This window comes from Thunnus albacares, chromosome 24, assembly GCF_914725855.1.
Source record: "Thunnus albacares chromosome 24, fThuAlb1.1, whole genome shotgun sequence".
NCBI lineage: Eukaryota > Metazoa > Chordata > Actinopteri > Scombriformes > Scombridae > Thunnus > Thunnus albacares.
Genome location: NC_058129.1, coordinates 7,630,247 through 7,650,209, shown reverse-complemented (window position 1 = coordinate 7,650,209; position 19,963 = coordinate 7,630,247). Strand labels below are relative to the sequence as shown.

At 41.0% G+C, this 19,963-nt stretch overlaps 1 protein-coding gene across 2 annotated transcripts in view; it reads left to right on the top strand.

The window, feature by feature from the left end:
* LOC122976302 (rho GTPase-activating protein 6-like) overlaps nucleotides 1–13,872 on the top strand; it is an 81,400-nt gene extending 67,528 nt beyond the window's left edge. For both annotated transcript variants that reach the window (XM_044344705.1, XM_044344706.1), the window contains exons 4-14: nucleotides 1,893–2,041; nucleotides 2,859–2,987; nucleotides 3,082–3,277; nucleotides 3,397–3,452; nucleotides 5,303–5,453; nucleotides 5,650–5,798; nucleotides 7,916–8,095; nucleotides 9,502–9,593; nucleotides 9,678–9,928; nucleotides 10,088–10,171; nucleotides 10,847–13,872. In XM_044344705.1, the coding sequence (XP_044200640.1) occupies nucleotides 1,893–2,041; nucleotides 2,859–2,987; nucleotides 3,082–3,277; nucleotides 3,397–3,452; nucleotides 5,303–5,453; nucleotides 5,650–5,798; nucleotides 7,916–8,095; nucleotides 9,502–9,593; nucleotides 9,678–9,928; nucleotides 10,088–10,171; nucleotides 10,847–11,445 (2,036 nt within the window). In that variant the 3' untranslated portion in view covers nucleotides 11,446–13,872. The remainder of the gene's footprint in view (nucleotides 1–1,892; nucleotides 2,042–2,858; nucleotides 2,988–3,081; nucleotides 3,278–3,396; nucleotides 3,453–5,302; nucleotides 5,454–5,649; nucleotides 5,799–7,915; nucleotides 8,096–9,501; nucleotides 9,594–9,677; nucleotides 9,929–10,087; nucleotides 10,172–10,846) is intronic.
* The last annotated feature ends 6,091 nt before the right edge of the window (nucleotides 13,873–19,963 follow it).

Genomic DNA, 19,963 nt, shown 5'->3' with positions numbered 1-19,963 from the left:
CCTTTGGCCATTCAGAACCGAATGTCTGAGATTTATGTCGGGGCACAACTGTTTTCTGTGTTTTCCCTCCACTACATGCCTCGCTATACCCCTCCAGAGCCCAGCTGGCTCAGATGTAAAGTACCTGTGGTCGAAACTTTTCTCCCAGGGCCCCTGAATACCAGCCCTGCTTTTCACTTTGAACCGGGCTCAGAGAGAAACATGGAGAAAAGGAAAATGCTGGCTTCTTTGATGCGGCCACAGAAACCTGAGCTCTATGTGTTGTGACGAGACCTCAGTCAAACTTTACTTGCAAACAAGGTTAACAGCTGTTATAATCTGCTTTGAGTACCTTATGGGTGAGTTTTTACCTCAGAGAGAATCAAGCAAGTTGTCAGTCAAGACAAAGCTTTACTAATTGGTCTCTTAAATACTTTTTGGCACTATCACTGCATTGTCCTGTGTGGTACACTCCACCCATTTGGCACTTTTTGCACATTAAAACAAACGTTTCATGTTATTTATAACTATCCCGAGGCTGCGAGAGACATTCTGCATGCAGAGACCATATCCAGCTAATATAAACACACTACATGGACGTGAATAAGAAATAGTTATTTTAAAAAAAAGGGGGTGCTGAAAACCAAGACTGCGGTTCCTAAGACGCTGCAGGCCTGGAAAATGTAGATTTATGAAAATCTGTCATGGCTTGATAAATGTGGTCTGGTCCTGGACGCACTGTGAAGTGCTGTGCATTACGTTGGTAAAGCACTGTACATTATGCGATCCAGATAGTGTATGTGCATGTTTGTGTGTGTGTGTGTGTGTGTGTGTGCTGTTACATAAGCCCTGTTAACTCTGTGAGGTTGCAGAGCAAATCCGTTGTGTCACAGTGTTAGTGGTCATGTTGTTCATGAACCACAGCCCTCCACTTGTGGTTGTGGAATGCATTTTGCCTTCTCTCTCCCTGTCTTTCTTTTCTCTCTTCCCTACGCTCACACACACACACACACACACACACACACACACACACACACACACACACACGCACATACACACATGCAGGCACTGAACAGCTGGACTGTTTTTGCTCAGCTGTTGGCTTGGGCTTTGGGATTCTGTATAATGGAATATATAGCCTGTGATAGCCCAGTATGACATAATTTCTCTCTGAAGTGAGCTTGTGCATATCTTCAGTGCTTGCATGTGTGTGTCAGCAGGACAACAGAGACTTGCATCAGAAATTAGTCTAAGTTAATTGCGATTGTTTTGCCTTACTTCATTTTGGTATAAAAACGTTTGCTCTCTCAACCCAGAACCCTTGCAACTTCTTGCCAAAAAAAACTATACTCTGCCTTTCGTCATACTTACCCAGATCACCTGCTAGCTATTATTTACATATGTCTCAGTGCCGAGCAGCTTCTAAAAATTACCTCCATGGAGAACATGACATTGCTTGTGGGTGAGAGTCATCAAAGTTGTGTTATTTTGGTCAAAGGCACTAGAATTAGTGGTCTGGCGTAATCAGTTTTTTTTCCCCCCCAATTTTCTTTCTGTGATGTCTTTTTTTGGAAAACAGATAGCGCTATAAGATTTTTAACTGACCTGGTAAACGTGTGTAGTGATACTTTTATGGCACATGCTCGTGTAAAAAGCAAGCTCCAACAGGAGTAATAAAGAGTTTAACTGGAGATGTGTTTGATCTTCGTGTTGTGCTGCACAAGTTTACAGAGTCTAATGACTATTTATGGATGTTGCTAATAGACCCTTCTTTTTCTTTTATTTCTTCTTTGTGCAGCTAAAGTTTTATTCAACTTTCTTGTCTCCTCTTTTCTTGCCCTCATCCTTTTCTGCCTTTATTTTCCATCTCTTTCTTCCTCCTCTTCTTCTTTTCTAACTTTTTTTTCCCCTAGAATGCATCCCCCAGGCCTTCAGCATACCCCTCTCCCAGGTCATTGCTAATGACAGAACGCACAGACAGCGTCAAGATGGCTATCGTCAAGACCCTCCACAGCGCGAGGAGCACAAGGACGCCTCAGACCTCGTCTCATCCATTTTACAGGTCTATCAGTTTATCTATCAATTCATGTGTATGACTTGCCTGATAGCAGATTAAATTGTCAACTTGTTACACTCCGTTTCCATCTTCAGTCTCACATTGCCTCCACTCTAATCAATTTCCGTGGGGTTAGGGGATTTGATTCAATCACCACTAAACACTCTGGCTGGTGGTAAAGTTGAGCAGTGCTTGGTTTTGTCTCGTGTGTTATCAACATGGAGGCCGGGTCACAAACTTGCTCATATTACAGCTAAATAGACACTAAAATATGTTTGTTAAAAGGGAGAAATAGGCAATGCAGTAACATTTTTGTGATTCATACTGTATTTTGTCAGCACTGCTAGTTGTACTCCTCCCTGGTTCAAAGCTTGACAATGCTTGACAATAGCATTAGTCCCACACGTGGCGCTGATTGGATTGATCGCTTTTTCAACCGAGAAACCGCTGTTTTTATGTCATGATGCCAGACGAATCAGTCAACTGGGTGGAGTGGGCGGATTCAAAGGTCTGGACCCAGGCCAGTGTATGCCTGTCTGTCCTTCCCTACATTCAACTGTTTCTTAAAACCACAGGGGGAAAAACATCTGCAGATGATTGCGTTGGTTTAGTGATATTTGTAGGAAGTACTGTATATAGAATTAGGCAAATCATCCCACCAGCACTGTTTGAAGACAATAAATCAACTAAAAACTCAAACTAAAACCTACCAACTCAAAATTATCAAAACAATGTGGTATTCAAAAGCATTTTCTGTCGATCAGAGTTCTCTTGGATGTGTCAAACGTAGCCAAATCTAACTCTTGCATCATCCGTTCTGCAGTTTGCCACCAAGCGGCCGTCCAACAAGGAGCTATCCAGCAGTAACTCCTCACTGAGCTCCACATCAGAGACAGCCAACGAGTCCACGTCGCCCAACACGCCTGAGGCTGCGCCGCGAGCACGCAGGAGGGTGAGACATGCTATTAGCGCTCATCCCAGTCTGAACTACATACAGCGGATCGATTGTTTGTAGTCTGTTTCATGATTGCATCATTAACCTCCAGGGCGGGATGTCAGTGGACTCGATCACAGACCTGGATGACAACCAGTCCCGCCTGCTCGAGGCACTGCAGCTCTCTCTGCCCGCCGAAACGCCCAGTAAAAAGGAGAAGCACCGGGACAAACGGCTGAGCCTCAACCCCATCTACCGTCAGGTGCCTCGGGTGGTCGACAGCTGCTGTCAGCATATTGAAAAATATGGTTAGCAGCTTCTCTACTACTGTAGCCGTCATATATGTACCTCTAACCCTTCATCTATCCTCTGTTATACTACATCAACTGGTCTTTTAATGCTGACCGTCTTTCTCTTTTCCACTCAGGTTTGCAGACTGTGGGGATTTTTCGAGTGGGAAGCTCCAAGAAGAGAGTCCGACAGGTAGGTATTTTTGAGTTTCTCCTTGGTTTGCAAAAGATATCCTCATTTCACCCATCAACAAATCAACGGCTTAATTTCCAGAAAGTGAAATTGCTTTCTTGTGCAAAATGCTCTTCACACATTCTTTTCCATCCACAGAAGGCAACACCAACAAACAAAACCTCCTCTCTAAGAATAGATCGTGTGATAACCAACACAGTGCACCAAATATGCGCCATGGTGCCAAAGCTCCCTCTATTGCATTTGCTATCTTATGACTGTAAACAGTCCTTCATTCAAGAGCCTAACTCACATGTACAAAGACGCACTTCTTGAATATGTCTGAGAAATACACAGTGTTCCAACAGAGCTGGTAGTGCTGTAAGCAAATACATTCTTACCAGCTCAATACATACGTTAAAATTACGTCATTCTACTTACTCCTACACCTTTCATTTTCTTTTACCCTTGACTCCAGTGGCTACACAGTTATAGGGTGCTTGAATGCTTTATTTAGCTTCTGGGGCAATCAGCGTGGGCAGCACATTTTTTTTAATGTTACCTTTCCTGTTTCATTTTTTTATAACACTGACTTCTACTTGTAGTAGCTGAAAGATAATAAGAGACACTCACTGGTTATTGAAGTCGGGAAGGTTATTCATTCACTAACAGGCACAAGTACACGTCATTGACCTTCAGGTAGATACATGTCCAGGGTTTCCTGCATTATAGTTGAGGTGGGCTGCCTCGCTTGGAATAAAGACTGATTGCTAGCATCAGAAGAAATTATACACACTTATCCAATGAGTACGCCGAGTGTTTGGATTTAGAGAAAAACAAAGAACAAATGTGTAAGTATAGTCTTAGTATATAAGTAATTGTTACACATTTTATACAGACTGCTGTAGAAACTCTTGTTGCATAATATTTCCTCTTCCTCCTTTTTTTTTTCCCACATTTGAACTTCTCAACTGTCACTCAGCAGCTGCAATATTCATGAAAGTAACTGTGGTTACTGTGGCAGTGTTTTGTTTACTTTTTTTAAACTTCTTTGACAGGAAGTTCACATATTTTCATACATGCTCTGATTGTGGTTAGTCAACAGTAAAATGTTTCTTGACAATATGACATCTTCAGACAAACCGCTTTGTAACAACAATGCCATTTCAGACTGTTCCTGTAGCACTGCAGGAAATAACACTTTGTGGAAACTTGTCATTTGTACGTGTTAAAATAGACTAAACTACTTGTTAAAAGTCAACAATTTACCACTCAGATACTCTTGAAATTGGCTCCAATAAATAAAACAAGAAGGTGTTAATTGTGGTTAGTCTGACCACTCTATCTCTGTATGTTTATAACGCCGTTTCTTTATTATAAACTTAATTAAATGGTTTGTATTCACACATCTGTATATCACTTGTGGCAAGTGTAAATATCCATTTTGCATGCTCTGCTAGTCTGTGTTGATTCTCTCCAGCGTCAACATTTATACATTCACCGCAATTGTCAGCTTACTGTGAAATAAGAATTAATCACATACATTTACTGATACTGTAATGTGCAATGTGATAAACGAGCGAATGAGCTGTACCCGATGACCCACAGTATGTGTATCTATCATCCTGGCTGACAATAGACTTTCTAATTCTCTGGAAGTCATCCAAAGGGCAGATCGCAGAGATTAAGATCCATACTGGTAAGACTAGTTTGAAAAGAAAGTCTACCAGGTCACTTGGAAGACCCACAGGAAGTCAGTATGTGTGGGTGTGTGTGCAACTTAGAATATAATGTCCATTGTTCTGTGCGAAGGATGTTTCTGAATCCCCTTCTTCCCCTTTGCCCTCTCTTTCTTTTTGTCGCTCCTTCAGCTACGTGAGGAGTTTGATCGTGGTGTCGAAGTCCAGCTGGACGAGGAACACAGCGTTCATGATGTGGCTGCTCTGCTGAAGGAGTTCCTCAGGGACATGCCCGACCCACTACTCACCAAGGAGCTCTACACTGCTTTCATAAACACCACATGTAAGCTCCATTGTCCCTTTTTTTCCCCCCTCTCTGCCTGACCTTGATCCATCTTTCTCCTCTCATGTTGCTGAAGGCAAGACTTCCTAACCATCACAAAAGACTGCTTCATCTTTAATGCCGAGAGTCAGACAAAAGTTCTCTTTTCGTCTCCATCTTTTCTCTCTCACCTAATCCATGCTAATCTCTGTTGCAGTGTTAGACCCAGATGAGCAGCAGAATGTCACTCAGCTACTGGTCTACCTGCTCCCAGCATGCAACAGTGACACTCTCCACCGCCTACTTGAGTTCCTGTCCACCGTGACCAACCATGCCCATGACCGGCAGGACAAAGACGGACAGGAGGTATGCACTATTTCCCAAACATGAAAATTCCTCAGAAAATCTTTCAGCAAGTCAATGAATTAAGTGATATAAAAATATCCAAAATCCTTTGTAAACACTCAAATGCAGGAATGGAGTCTGTACAGCTTGTAGACGCAGCTAATAGCATTTTGTTTGCCTTGCTTTTCCACCTCATTGGGAGGAAATTACCAAAGTAGTGATAAGAATCAGTTTGTTTGGTTGGTATGTACACATATATATCTGTGCCTGTCAGGCACTGAAACTGCACGAGCGCTGATGTAAGATTGCTAAACAGCTTTCACATCTTTCGGCATCTGAATGGCTGCATTTACTCCATATTTGCATGCCAGAGGACTGCAGTGACATTCGGCAAACCACTAGTCTTAAAGCCAGAGAACAAATTCTCACCTTAACTGGGGAAATCTGAGCAAAGTAAATGTCTTCTACCTTTCTCAAGCAACAGGGAGCTTGCATGAGAGTATTTCGGTGGAAAATGTTCTGTGGTGCTGCTCAGAAAGATTGTAATCTAAAAGAAATAATCACAATGAAACTATGTGTCAACATTGGAATATAATACAGTAGGTATATACGCTAGGGAACCCACAAGACACTGTTCCCATCAGGGGGGTCGTGATCCCCCTTCAAGGGGTGGCAAGATACACCAAATAGCCAAAAGTCTGTGTACTTGTGTGTACTTTGTTTTTCGTGGTTGGGCTAAGGACCTTTGTTCCTTTTAAGGGCAATTTTAATGTTACATATACAATATTATATTATATCTTTGGTTTAACTGCTCCCAACTTACATGCAACCTAAGTAGACATTGCTTTGTTTTAACGAGTTACCAGCCAAAAAGGCCAGAAACCATTGTCCTAAGAGATTAAAGAAATTCCAGAAAATACAGTAATGTCACTAATGTCAAGTTTACGAAACCCTGTATGCAATTTTACACGAATTGGAACCGCTATTTCTTTTAACAAGCTTTAGTTGTGGGACCTCTAGTGACAAATGATCTTAAAAAAAACATTCTGTCCCTAAATGTCACTACAAATATCTGAATAATATTACCGTCTGAATTGTACATGAGGGGAGTAAAAGTAGGAAACGAGGGAGTGACATCATTAGCTCTGATCAAGACTCTGCATGGTTCAAATGATGTTATGCTCTGTTCTCTCCAAGTCCCACACTCCCTTTAGCCTTCTTCATTCCCAAAACCATGCACTCATTTATATGTGTGTCAGGAGAGAGAGTTTCTGCCTTAGTGTCTGTGCATGTGCGTGGGTATAAATCTGGCCACTTTGCATTTCTGCAAGGGAGTGTGTGTGTGTGTGTGTGTGTCTGTGGATGTGCGCTGCGTCGGTTGTTTGTGTCTATGCGTGAGAACAGAGACAGTGTGTTTTGGCATTACTGCACTATCTGCAAAGATGGAAGAGTGTTTTTTGTTGTTTCAATGAGACTACATCAGAATGGACTCTCAAAAATTGTTGCGTTTGTTTTTGTTTTTTCCCCTTCATGACTCCATGGCTACAGTATCTGTATCTGAGATCGTGACAGGAAGTCAGAGTGTTTCACACTTGTCTGGGAACAACATATCAATACTTTTTGGCCGCTTGTGGTTCCCATCTCTCCTTTGGGACTGGGAGTGGAAAGGGAGGAAACTTGGGAAGATGCAGGGAAATTAATTTCTGACTAAAAAAACTGTCAAAGCTTTGAAGAGCTTGTAACATTAGCTGATAATTGTGTCACAGGATGTACACCGACCCTTGTAGAAAGAGAGGCAGCTGTCATGTACTTCAACATTATTAGTGTTAACAAACCCATAATGCCATCCCATCCATCTTTTGCTCAAAGTGACAAAACACTTAGAGGGGGGACATGACAGAAGGATGTATCAAAAGATACAGAAGGATGAAGAGAGAGGTGAGAAAATCAACATGAAAGATAGATGGAGGATGTAAGAGGGAACTGGAGTAGAAAGTGGAGAGAAAAATAGCATTGAGGGAAGAGAAAAAATGTCTCTGAGGACATATTTATTTCACCACCCTCTTCACCCCACTTGTAATAGCAGAGGCCTGTGCTTCCGTGTCTTTGGATCCAAACTGTCTTCCCCCTCTTAACAGATCACAGGGAACAAGATGACATCTTTGAACCTAGCCACCATCTTCGGCCCCAACCTTCTCCACAAGCAGAAGAGCTCAGACAAGGAGTTCAGCGTCCAGAGCTCAGCCAGGGCAGAGGAGAGCACGGCCGTCATCGCCGTGCTGCAGAGGATGATCGCCAGCAACCAAACCCTCTTCATGGTCAGTCATTGAGCTTGCGTGTGTGTGTGTGTGTGCTTAGAACTCTCCTCTTTACTTCCTTCTTTCATTCTTCTGCCCACTAAACACACATGCAAGTCCCACATTAACTGATGCACGCTCTCCGTCTCACATTCCTGTGTAGACTTAAAGTAAGACAATCCCCTCTTGGCTTAGCAGACAATGGTTGTGTGTTAGTTAGTGATAACAAAGTTCTGCCTGGTTTAGCGAGTGCAAAAGGAGGAAAGTAAGAAAGCAAACAAAGAGAGTAAAAGATGACAGATGGATGAGGAGTGTTTTTGTAGACGAGGGAGTGAATGGTTTGTTACGTATTGCCTATATTTGCAGCCAAGCTTTGCTCAGGATCACACCTGAATTCTCTTGTGATTAAATACGACTAGAAAGTAAAGTATTGCCAGTTAGCTGACAACAACATCAAGAACTTTTCACCCAGACACTTGAACTTGTTCTTTCCTAAATAAAAGCAGGAAATTCTGACATGAAATCTTTGATGCGGTGTCAGAAGAGGTCATGATTTCACATGGATTACTGCCTCATCAGTTGCTTTGTTCCTTTCTCTTGTCCAGGATTCTCAAACTGTGCAGACAGGCGGTTCAGGTCATTTCAGGTCCGAAACCTTAAACCGTAATGTTTTGTAATCTGCTACTGCTGCTCCCCTGAGGCTTACATTCCTTCAGTAAGCCAGTGAAGACCTATTAATCACATATAGTGAATCGGGACTGACTTGCTCGGTCTCGGTGAGTAAAAACAACTGGACAGCAGCTAAAGTTCTGTGAATGACATCTGAAAGTTGTTTCATAACCTGCTTAAGTCGGAATCTATTAAAGATCTGGCAATTTTTCACTTTCAAAAGCATCTGAAGATAGGAATCATTTGGAGAAAGTTTGGAGCAGGGTTCTACATTACACGTGTAATCTGCAATATTCGATGAGCAAAAATTCAGCTAATCACCTGGAGATCAGATTAACAGAAGCACTGGAAATGAAGGTAAAAGGGAAAACAATATAGAGATTGAACTTTCTCATTGTTTCTCCCCTTTCTATTCACACTGGGCCATTGAAGAAGCAGGAAGCCAGGAAAAAAAGGGCTAGAGTGAAAGCTTTTAATAAAATCTGGATGAATGAGAAGGGAATGGTAAATATGATTCATGTTTGATAAAAGCCAGGCTGGATTCTTGTTTTATTAGATGGAACAGGTGGGGTTTTATTTACTAGAAATCAAGTACATTTAATTGTCTCACTGTCAGCTGATTGCAATTGATGTTAATATAGGGATAAAAATAAGCATTGCTGCCTGACTATTGTCTGAAAGAACAATGCTAACTGAGGGCAAATGATTTGTGCATTTCCAGGTTTTAAAGTTGTTTTTTTTAAAAATATATATTTTAGGTGCCACCTGACTTGCAAAATGAGGTTTTGATGAGTCTTCTGGAGACTGACCCAGACGTGGTGGACTACCTTCTGAGGAGAAAAGCCTCACAGTGAGTTACACACACAGCATGTGGTCTTCTGTTTCAGTTTCCTTCTATCTTTCTCTCTTTCATCCTCATTTTTTCCCCCCGCAGGAGTCCTGACATGTTGCAGTCAGAGGAGCCTTTCACCCTGAGCGAACGCCGCTCCTCCAGTGACTCAAACAAGGTGTCCAGTGGCGAGGTGTCCCCGTATGACAACAACTCCCCGGTCCTGAGTGAACGCAGAGGAGAACCAGAGAGCCTGGGGAGCGAGCAGCTCTTCCGTGTCCCAGAACAGTACACTCTGGTGGGGCAGGTGGCCGGCTGGAGCAGAGAGCCTGGAGCTGACACCTGGGCTGCAAAAGGTGCAATTTCTCTAATGTTTGGCTTTTCATTTTCAATCTTGGCGTTTTCTAAAATTTAAGTTTTTTTGCTGGGCATGCAGAAGAAATATTAAGAAGCAAGTCTGTTCATGTTACATGTGCTTTTGTCAACTGTGTAACTGAGTATTTTGCTTCCTTCAGACTCTATATCAGAGGAGCATGCTAACATTTGGGGGACGTGGCACACTACTCTGAAACCAGCACTCAAGGACCAACCATACACAGGTAAACCGTTTCACTCTGGTCCTCTGCACATTTTGTTCGTAGTGGTTAATGATCCAGAGCAGCGTGTGCCTGACACCTGGTGTTAGTTTTTAACTATCAGGGAGGAACAGAAACCTGCAGGACACCAAAGATTAAGAACCAGCACTGACTACCTAGGCCTTTGAAAACACAGTAGCTTCTGTGATCTTCATTTCTAGTAATCAGAAACCAAATTCCTGCTGATTTTTATTCATTTTAAGCCAGCTAATAGCTACTAATGTACACCTGTGATGCCAGCTGGGAGGACATAAAAACAGCGGTACTTAGAACTGAACAGCTGCAGTAGTTTAGTGATTATGCATCACTTTATTCATAAAATGTAAAAATTATGCTGTGGATGTTTGAGAGCTCTGACTTTTGCATAATTACCAAATTATTTAATCCAGCACACTTAAATATGATGTTGTAGTAAAATTTAACTTGCATGAAAGAGGAACAAAAAATAATACATTTTTTTAAAAATTTATTTTATTATTATTTCTTTATTTCTCCATATTTTCATTATTTCCCCATCTTTTCATTAAAATGCAAGAAGGCCTTCCAAGCAGCTACTATTAAGTGATGTGTGTATTCCTTGTCATTCATTAAACTATAATTAATTCCACTGATGTACAGCAGTTGATGTTCTGTTTCTAGGTTCCTATGGCAACATGTCAGAGGGAAGCTCCCGCAGCTCACAGGAGGGTCTCGACGGACTCCATGGCGATGGCAGGCAGCAGCCGACGCCACAACGGACTCAGGCGGTGCCTGGCATCGCTGAGTGCAGACCCCACCCGCCGGTAACCAGAGTGTGTACCAGCCCTCATGTAGGCACAGACACGGGGCGACCGCGCCTGCAGATAAACATCAACCCCTCTGTGACGTCACACCTCAACAGCACGCAGGGCCTCCAGCGAGCGAGCGGACTCGGAGTTAACCCGACCTCCAGACCTCAAGGCGGGGCGAACACTGGCGACGGCGGCCCCGCTGCGCTCACCGACGGCCGCTCTCCTCCCCCTTATAACGCTCATCATCGACTGGCTAGTTCACAAAGTTCACCTCAGCTCGCTACGGCCCAGCGGCCCCCTCTGCAGCAAGGGAGGCCGACAACGGCGCAGAATAACTCTGTCCCACCAACAGAGGCGCAAATGGTGCCGCATAGCCCCGAGTGGCAGGACTGGCAGCGGGACCGGTGGCAGATCTGGCAACTGCTGTCCTCAGACAATGCTGACACACTGCCTGAAACTCTGGTGTGAGCTTAGACCATGAACTCCAGCTTTATCTCGGTAACTAAAGAGATTCTGCTCTGCTAGCCAGTCAATGGCATGATCAAACCCCCTCCCCACTGACAATCACACCTTATCCTCATTTTACCTGGTATATTTTCTCTCAGCTTGCATTTCATCCATTCATCCATGAATTTCTTCTTTTCCTCCTGTACTTCTCCTGCATCTTAGCGCCTTGGCGTTGTTGTTTACGTGTGCAGCTGCTGCCTTATACAGACTTTTACATCCAAGAGCCACTAGTATTTCTTGTTTTGTACGGACGTTGCTTCTGTTCCTAGCCCTTATGTTTCGTCCATAAAGAGTTGGGAGCATTGAAAAATGCCCACCAGAAATACCTCAAAAAAAAAAAACCCCAAAAAAACAAAAAAAACAAACCCTCTCCTCTCACAACTCTACAGAATGTTACCATGACCATATTTTATATTCTGATTAAGTTCAGTCTTCATATCTCAATGGAAAACAATAGGAAAATATTTGTTTCTTTAGTTTATTATATTTTCATTTCAATTTTTTTTTTTTTTTTTTTTTTTACATTTTTAAATAAAAATTCACCATACAGACACTAAGATGTACGCATTAGTTGCTGCTAAATGTAGAATTTTGTGTGTGTACTTCTAATGTAGTTCAGCCACAGAGCTACGTGTCAAAAATGATCAAATGTTGGATTACTTTTCAAGGTCAGATTACGTTTGACTGTATATATACACAAACTGTTGACAACCATACATAAATATATATATACATATATATATGTAAATTGACATGTAAAGTATATAAATTGCCAATCTACCTAAAAGTAAGTCAACCCTTTAAAACAGGCAGTCTAGATGTTGGTGTTTATCAGACTGCTGTGAATGTAAAATGCTTCACTTATTAGATCTAATTATAAAGCACGCGGCTGTAAATTTGCTTAAATGTGCTCTTGCCACCTGCTGCACTGCAGGAACAATGTGCCAAAGTCTCTTTTTTTTTTTACTTAAGAATATTTATAGTGCAGTTGTGTTCATTTCATCCAGTTGTGTTAAATTACCATGTAACAAAAAGTATTCATACATACGATCCAGACACCTCATTGAAGTATTTTCAAATACTTTTTTAGCCTTTTCAAATCATATCTTAAAGGCCAGATGTGAAGAATTTATTGAATATGAAGAACGGTGATGTACCCTCATTTGATTTAGTAGATGTTTGCTCTCATTACAAATATTCAACATAGAAAATTTCATCAATTTGTTCCCAAACAAATTTTAAAACATTCACAATTTTTTGGAAAATATGATTTGACATGCATCTGGTGAAAACATGAACAGATTTGGAAATGTCTGGAACTTAATTTCACACATTCAAGGCTCAAGTTAACATTTACATGAATGACTGATCAGTTTTCTTATGCTGCACCTCTCATGCTAGACTGAATATTTGTGCAAACACATTACATGTGTGAGAGGCTTGAAGAAACATTAAAATGATAGGAATTCTATTGAGGTGCTGAAAGAGGAAGTTTTCTCATATTTTTTTTTAATCAATACTTTCGAATCCATTGTTGTTACTAATTTGGGTAGAAATAACATTTTGAATATCTATAATTTTGTAGTACCTGCACCCACGACAAACCTGGCTCAAATGTCACAGTCAAGTGGGTATTTGCTGGCAAATATTTCACATTTTCTCAAGTTATGGTGTAATATTTGCTCATTTGAAGCCACTTCAGCATTAACTCTGGAGACACACTATAAATAATTTGACATATTCTCATGTTGTCTTTGATTTGCTTGGATGTGACGTTGAGGAGACAATGGAAGAGAAAGACTCACAAAGTGCAAGAATCAGAAGGATTGTGGTAAGGTTCTGGCGCCATCTATTGCCAGACCATGTGCATTAGCATGTTGCTGCTTCCCACAGTGCATCGTTTCCATGGGATCCATCTGTGCTCAATTTAGCATCAAAGCTTGCGGTTATAAGCACCTTTTTGTGAAAATATGTAAATCAGTGTGAGGAAATAAACGTGCCATAGGTCTTGCTCTTAAAAGTTGTTTCTCCATGCGTTGCTCAAGTTTCATATTTTGTGAATTTTTTTTTGTATTGCTTTGTTTTTTTTCCTGTTCTGAGTGTTGTAATATATAAATACATTATAACAATTTTTATTCAAGACGAAAAAAGAAAAAAAAAAAAAGAACAATAATCCTAATGGTCCTAGCTTTGTCTCCCCAAAACAAGATCATGTTTGTCTTGTTGAATTCACTATGAAACTAAAAGAAACTTAGTGCTATGGTGTTTTTTTGTTGATGTTTTTTGGTGGGGTTTACTGGGTCCAAGTTGTAATGGAATATCTGGTATTTGCTTTTTGTACTGCGTGTCATCAATATGCTACGATGGAATTAAATATGATCAAGTTTACGCCTGCTGTTGGACTGAATGCTTTGGCAAAAGGGCAGACCCTGTTTGGAAACATAAAAGTAGTGTGTCATAGCACATTATGGCATATAAAACAAAGGTCATAGTATAATATGTCATAGTCATGGTAATGTGATAGTACAGTATGTCTTAGTATAATATATAATTCCCTAATGTTACAGTGCAGTATGTCATAGTGAACTAAACCATAGCATGATGTTTTTATAGTACAGTATTTAACTAGCGGAAACTTGTCTCTTTTACTTTGATATACATTTTCATGTAGTGCAGATTTAAGTGCTTCTTCTGTGCTTGTCTTTTCCTATCTGGCCTAGGGCGTCACCTAACAGGAAAAGCACAGGTGGAACTAATAACATTAACAATGTCTCTGTTCAGGAAGCCAGCATGCACAATATGAGTGCAGTGGAATTAAATGAGATGCTGTCACCGTTAATGTTATTAATTGCGCCTGATTTTCCTGCTGTGAAAAAGGTTTCATGGAGAGGTACTACAGTATAAAAGTTCCTTATAATGCTGTTGATAGCCAAGTATCCTCATGAGATACTCTGAAATCCTGGAAGAAATCTGCCCATCATCTCTCACACAATGCTCAACATCACTCAGATCACATCTTGACTTCTGCCACAGCCTCAGACTGTAATGCTATCTAGCTACTGAGTTGTCAAAGCTGCACAAGCGTATTTGAAAAAGACAGCACACTTTGATCACCGGGTCAAAGGATGTGGTGTAGGATCATATCATTGCTGACTTTCAAAAGTAGTACATCTTATATACACAATGTGCTTTCGCTCATTCTTCTTTAATAAAAAAAAGTGTCAGTCATTTATCTTCGGTGGGAGAAGGAAATGCCAATCATTATCTCAACGGTAGGAAAGCTTTCTAGTATGTAAGTATTTTGAGTCCTCTGGGTCTCTGGAAATCTTTCCAGTCATGTAGCATGGTTATATTTTCTACAAGGGCATAAATTGTATACCTTTGCTTTTTAAAGATCAAAAAGGTCATCAGTTAGGTACACAGTAATATCCCGAGAGAGCAAGACATTACAACATGCACTGGGTGTGTCTGTCTGCAAAGCAAAAAAGGGTTCAGAGACTGCTGGGAAATGTTTTGCTGGTGGGTGGCTTACCACTGTTGTTTGTGCGGTCACTGCAGTGTAATTTTTGCCTTAGCGGTGCTCTCAAGGACTCACAGAGCTCTCTTGCTCACTCACATATGCACACAGTGCACTAATCACGTTTGCTTCAGTAACATTATGAAACTACAGAGATCTTTTTTTTTTTTAAATTAAAACCTTTTGCATGCAAATTCAATTTTCTAGTCCAAACTGAGGTGACACACAAAACTAATACATTTAAAGAACCATTGAGTGTTGAAAATCTTGAGTTTCTTGTTTTGGCAGCTTTCAGCTTCAAGAGGAAATGAAAGTGACACACTGAGTGCTTATAGTTAGGAGTTAGAAGACAGAAGAGGAGATGCAACCATGAAGGGTTCTCAACCAGCCAGCAGAACAGTGACTAATGCAACGTGAGCCTGGAAGTCTGAGCGAAAGATGTCATCTTCATAGCCCTTAACCCTGACGGCTGTGCTTCAGGCTGGAGATGCAAGGACAGGAGAAAAAAAAAAAAAAAAAAAAAGCAGCTCTGAGTCACTCGACTGTAAATGTCAAAGTGAGGCGTGAGCAGACAGTTTCAAAGTGTCACCTTCAAAAATTTGTCGGAGTGCGGTGCAGTGGTTGGGCTATAGTGTGTAAACCCCTTATTATACCTGAAAAATACATGTCTGTGAGCGAAGTGGTTCAAACAATAGAAGCAGTGTTCTAGTGTGCAATGGAAAATGTCAGATGGTCAGATGAGTCATCTCTGAAAAAGACAGAAAAGTATACGCAGGGCTAAAGCCAAAGCAAGTCAATAAGTCTGACTGTTCTGTTATGCTTTTTCCTCTCTTTAACCCCTTAACTAAAAAAGGTGCACGCTAATAAACCACCACCCAATGGTTTGATAAGCATGAAGCTGATGCAAATACGATCACAAGTCAACGGATCTTGAGCCAGCTCGGCATTCACAGGAAATTATGTAGTCGTGCTCCGGGTGGCATTTTCCATGACTATCATTGAAATGCCAAATATTAGCGCTCCTCGTGGAAAAATGATGTCACATTCCTGCAGGGGAACTCCAGAAATTGCAAGCCAAGACCTACTGTAGCTGTACACACAATTAACTCAATTAATATTTGTGTTTCCTTGATGTTTTGGCAGCTAAATGGAATATCTTACTCATTTCTTGAGCAATTGTCTTTCATTAAATGTGGCTGTAATGCTGGGGGAAAAAAACCCATCTGGAATATTTTGCAGCTCAGAAAACTGAATTCTTTGCAGGATTTTCAGAATATTAGGTGTAACTTCCAAATTGTGCCACTAGAGGTCAGCCAAGAGCCTCAGATAGCTTTTTGAAGCGGTTCCATAAAAGCCAAACAAACACATTTTTTCTCTTTCTTCATTGCATATCAGCCAAACCACAACTGATACTAAGTGAAATTACACAAACTACTTTTAGAAGGTGAGTCTGAGCAAAGCAAACTTTAAGAAAAGGAATAATATGAGAGCAGTGGGAATGTTAATGGTTTTTGCGAAAGAGAGTAAAGGAAATAGGAATGAAACAAGAAGAGATTAAAAGATTTCATGGCTTTTGGTTTCTCTTCAGCCCAGCCTGATAGCATGTTAAATCACCTTACAGACTCTCAGAGAAGTGAAATTAACTGCTAGCAGACCATTAGACACATTGGAAAAGGTAATGGATTAGCACTGGGTGTCTACCTCTGTGTGTGATGGAAAAGAGACTTGAGAGTGTGTGTGTGTGTGTGTGACTGACTGATGGAGTGAGCTAATGATTGAAATAGACACAATGTGCAATATGCTTTCTCTCATTCCTCCTAATCGACTTGGGGGATAGTGAGAATAAAGTCAATTTCTCAGTGACAATGGGAATTTCTAAAGAAACACTTTAAGATTTAGGGCCTCCAGTTTTGAGCGTTTATCTTTAATTCTATTCTCTCCCCAGCAGGTTATCAGGAGTTCTTGCCCAGAAGGTAATTGGAATCTTTTCTTGCATCTCACAATCAGATCCACACTTTCCTATCCACTAAAGTAACCTGGGGACCTTTTCATTAGTTGTATTTTTCTTCGCTTTGTCAGTTATACCTCAGAGGAATGCAGAGGAAATGCAACTCTCGTTCTAGGGTCCATCTGTCACAACACAAATCAAAGGTTTTGCTGTGTACTGATGTTTGAAAGGAGCATGTCATGTTTTCCTTGAGGAGCTTCTGATTAATTGTGACGGCGTGGAGGCAGCTTGCTTCAGACACTGTGCTCTGAGGGGCGAATTCACAAAGAACAGATTGTGGCTGCTGATAGCACCACTTGCAACCGCTATCTGCCCCATCTAAAGGTCCAATTCACAGTGCAAACACGCCCATAAAGTTTTGCAGGTGAGTGCAGTTTGCCCTTGTTTTGCACCTGATTGCAATTATGCAAAATATGATGTTGCCTTTGCGCCAAGAACACAGTATGCAGGACGATGTTAAAATTTCAGACTGCGACCAACGAGGTGCAGAGGCATTCCTCAAAACTTCAGGCAAGGAATTTAAACCAGCACGCCCACATGATGCCTTCGCCTGACTACAATCACTGCTGCCATGATCACTGGAAAGTCTGGGAGTCAGAATCCTTATAAATGTGCTTCAGTCACCACCAACTCTCTGAAGATGCTAATAATTTCATGCTGGTCTTTGTGAATTGGACTGTTTGTGCAACAAGGCTCATTTGCATAGAAAGGGGCCAATTTTAAGCCAAATGTATGCATATTACCTAATTTAAATACAGTTCTGGTCACCATTATTGGCAACCATGACATTTACATAACTACATCATGTAGAATATCTCCTGAAAAAATGAATCTAGTGAAACAGCTGTGGTCTATAGACACTTGTGTTTGGTACAGAGCAGCAAATGATGAAACAATACCAAACTGTCAGTGCCCACATGTCTTGAATTAGCCAATGAATGATGACTTTAACACTTAACAAAACACTTTTTCACAATGGTGAAAACAAGGGAGCTGTCTGAGAGCATGAAAAGTGCTATTATCACCAAACACAAGACCTCTACAGCGTACAAGGCCATTTCCAAAGACCTTGGTTTCCTGTTTCAACAGCGCGCAATGTTGTTGCAGGTTTTTTTTTTTTTTTTTTAGAATGCTTAAACACTAACAGTGATTCTTGAAGCACGATCTCTGAAACCATTAACACTTGTAGCCAATGCATTTACCAAGTGTGCCAAAACTGAATGCATGTTCTCTGCTTTACACCCACTTTGTAATTTATTAACACACTTCTAGCAAAACTGTAAACACTCTCTAGATCGCTACACTATTTTGCCGATTGCCTTTCCACATCAACGCATGTGAAAACACTTTTAGAATAATGAGTTCACTTACAAATCAGGACTTGAGCACTATAAATAGGCCGCAGGTAAACATTTGGTTTGGACAACAATGGAGGCCAATATTGGATAGCGAGTCATGCTTGGCCTTGCTACAGCACTCGAGGAGATACTTTCCATACTGCCTGGCTCAAGACAACATTGCATGTGATGTAGATGAAGTCTTACAATATGGCCGGACACATAAAGGCGACGTTTAACCTAATTTTTTTTGCTTTACACATTTGGATACCTTTGTGTATGTGTTTTTACTACATGTATGACAAAACTTAATTGCAAACTGCTATGCCCTGCATAGAGAAAAAGCAAAAGCCACAAGTGTTTTTCATTTATACTATCAGAGCATAGTTGGTGCTTCGTGTGCTTATTCAAATTATGGTTTGTGTGTACTGTATAGATGCAAAAACAAAATGAGGAGTTTTGCAAGAATTGTTTGCTTTTGCAAGAGATGTATAAGGTTTTGCGGGTTTGGTGTAAGATTTTGTGGTTAGTGTGTAGAGTTTTGCATAAATAGCCTTTAGTTTCGAAGGTAGTGCCTAAGTAATCAGAACAAACTGTAAGAAGTATACAACTGTCAAGAACCTCCCTGGACGTCAGGGGAAGAGGAAAATCGCTGAGAGAAGTCTTCGAAAGTTGGTACAAACTGTGGAAAAAAACACGTCCAAAGAGCTAAAGGCTGACCGGGAACAATCTGGAGTCATGGTTTCAACATGTACCATACGTCGCACACTAAACCTAGAAGGGCTTTATGAGTGAAGGCCAAGGAGAACTCCACTACTTTGCGGATGCCTTGTGAATTACATGGTTTCTTTTTGTCTTATTTGTGCAGGTTTCGCGGTCGCAAAAGCCACGCAATGCTTTTGTGAATTCGCCCTTGAGTGCGCTTCTTCTGTTTCCTTTTGTCCCATTTTTGTCGTTTTCTGGAAAGGAGCCTGGTTTTAAATAGAATTTTGTGGACCATGACAACAGAACAAAGCTGCTTTATTTCAGTGGCTAATGACTTGGCCTGGAGTAGCGTTATCCAGTTGGCCAAACTAAAAGACAATTTGCCAGAAAAATACACATGCACAAATAGTTTTGCACAAACTCATCCACACAGAGACACTTGTAATTGCCAGCGCAGTTCAGTCCCACTCCTGGAGGGAGCTAAGTATTCATGCATGTCAGTAAACAAAATGTGGATTTCAGTTCGTTTTATCACATTTGAGAGGGGCATATGAGGTAGTGCATGTTTGTTTTATGAGCAACAGTTTAAGCAGCGCATGCACGATGATCTTTCTTTTGCCTACAGATGCAGAAACACACACACACACACACACGTCCTGAAAGGAATTTGTACCCACAAGGTCCTCATTAGCAGGAACAGTTGGTTCATTCTCATGTGTTGCTTCATGCGGTCCAAAAACTGGCCTGAAGATAGAAATGTTAGGAAACCGGAGAAAGGTTGCTGACCTGAATTTACTTGTCTGAGAAAATAAACAAAGCAGTCGAAAACCATATATTCACCCACAACTACATGAAGTTCATTCCCATGGACAATAGATTGATGACTATCAAAACAAAGTTCAACAAATGAAA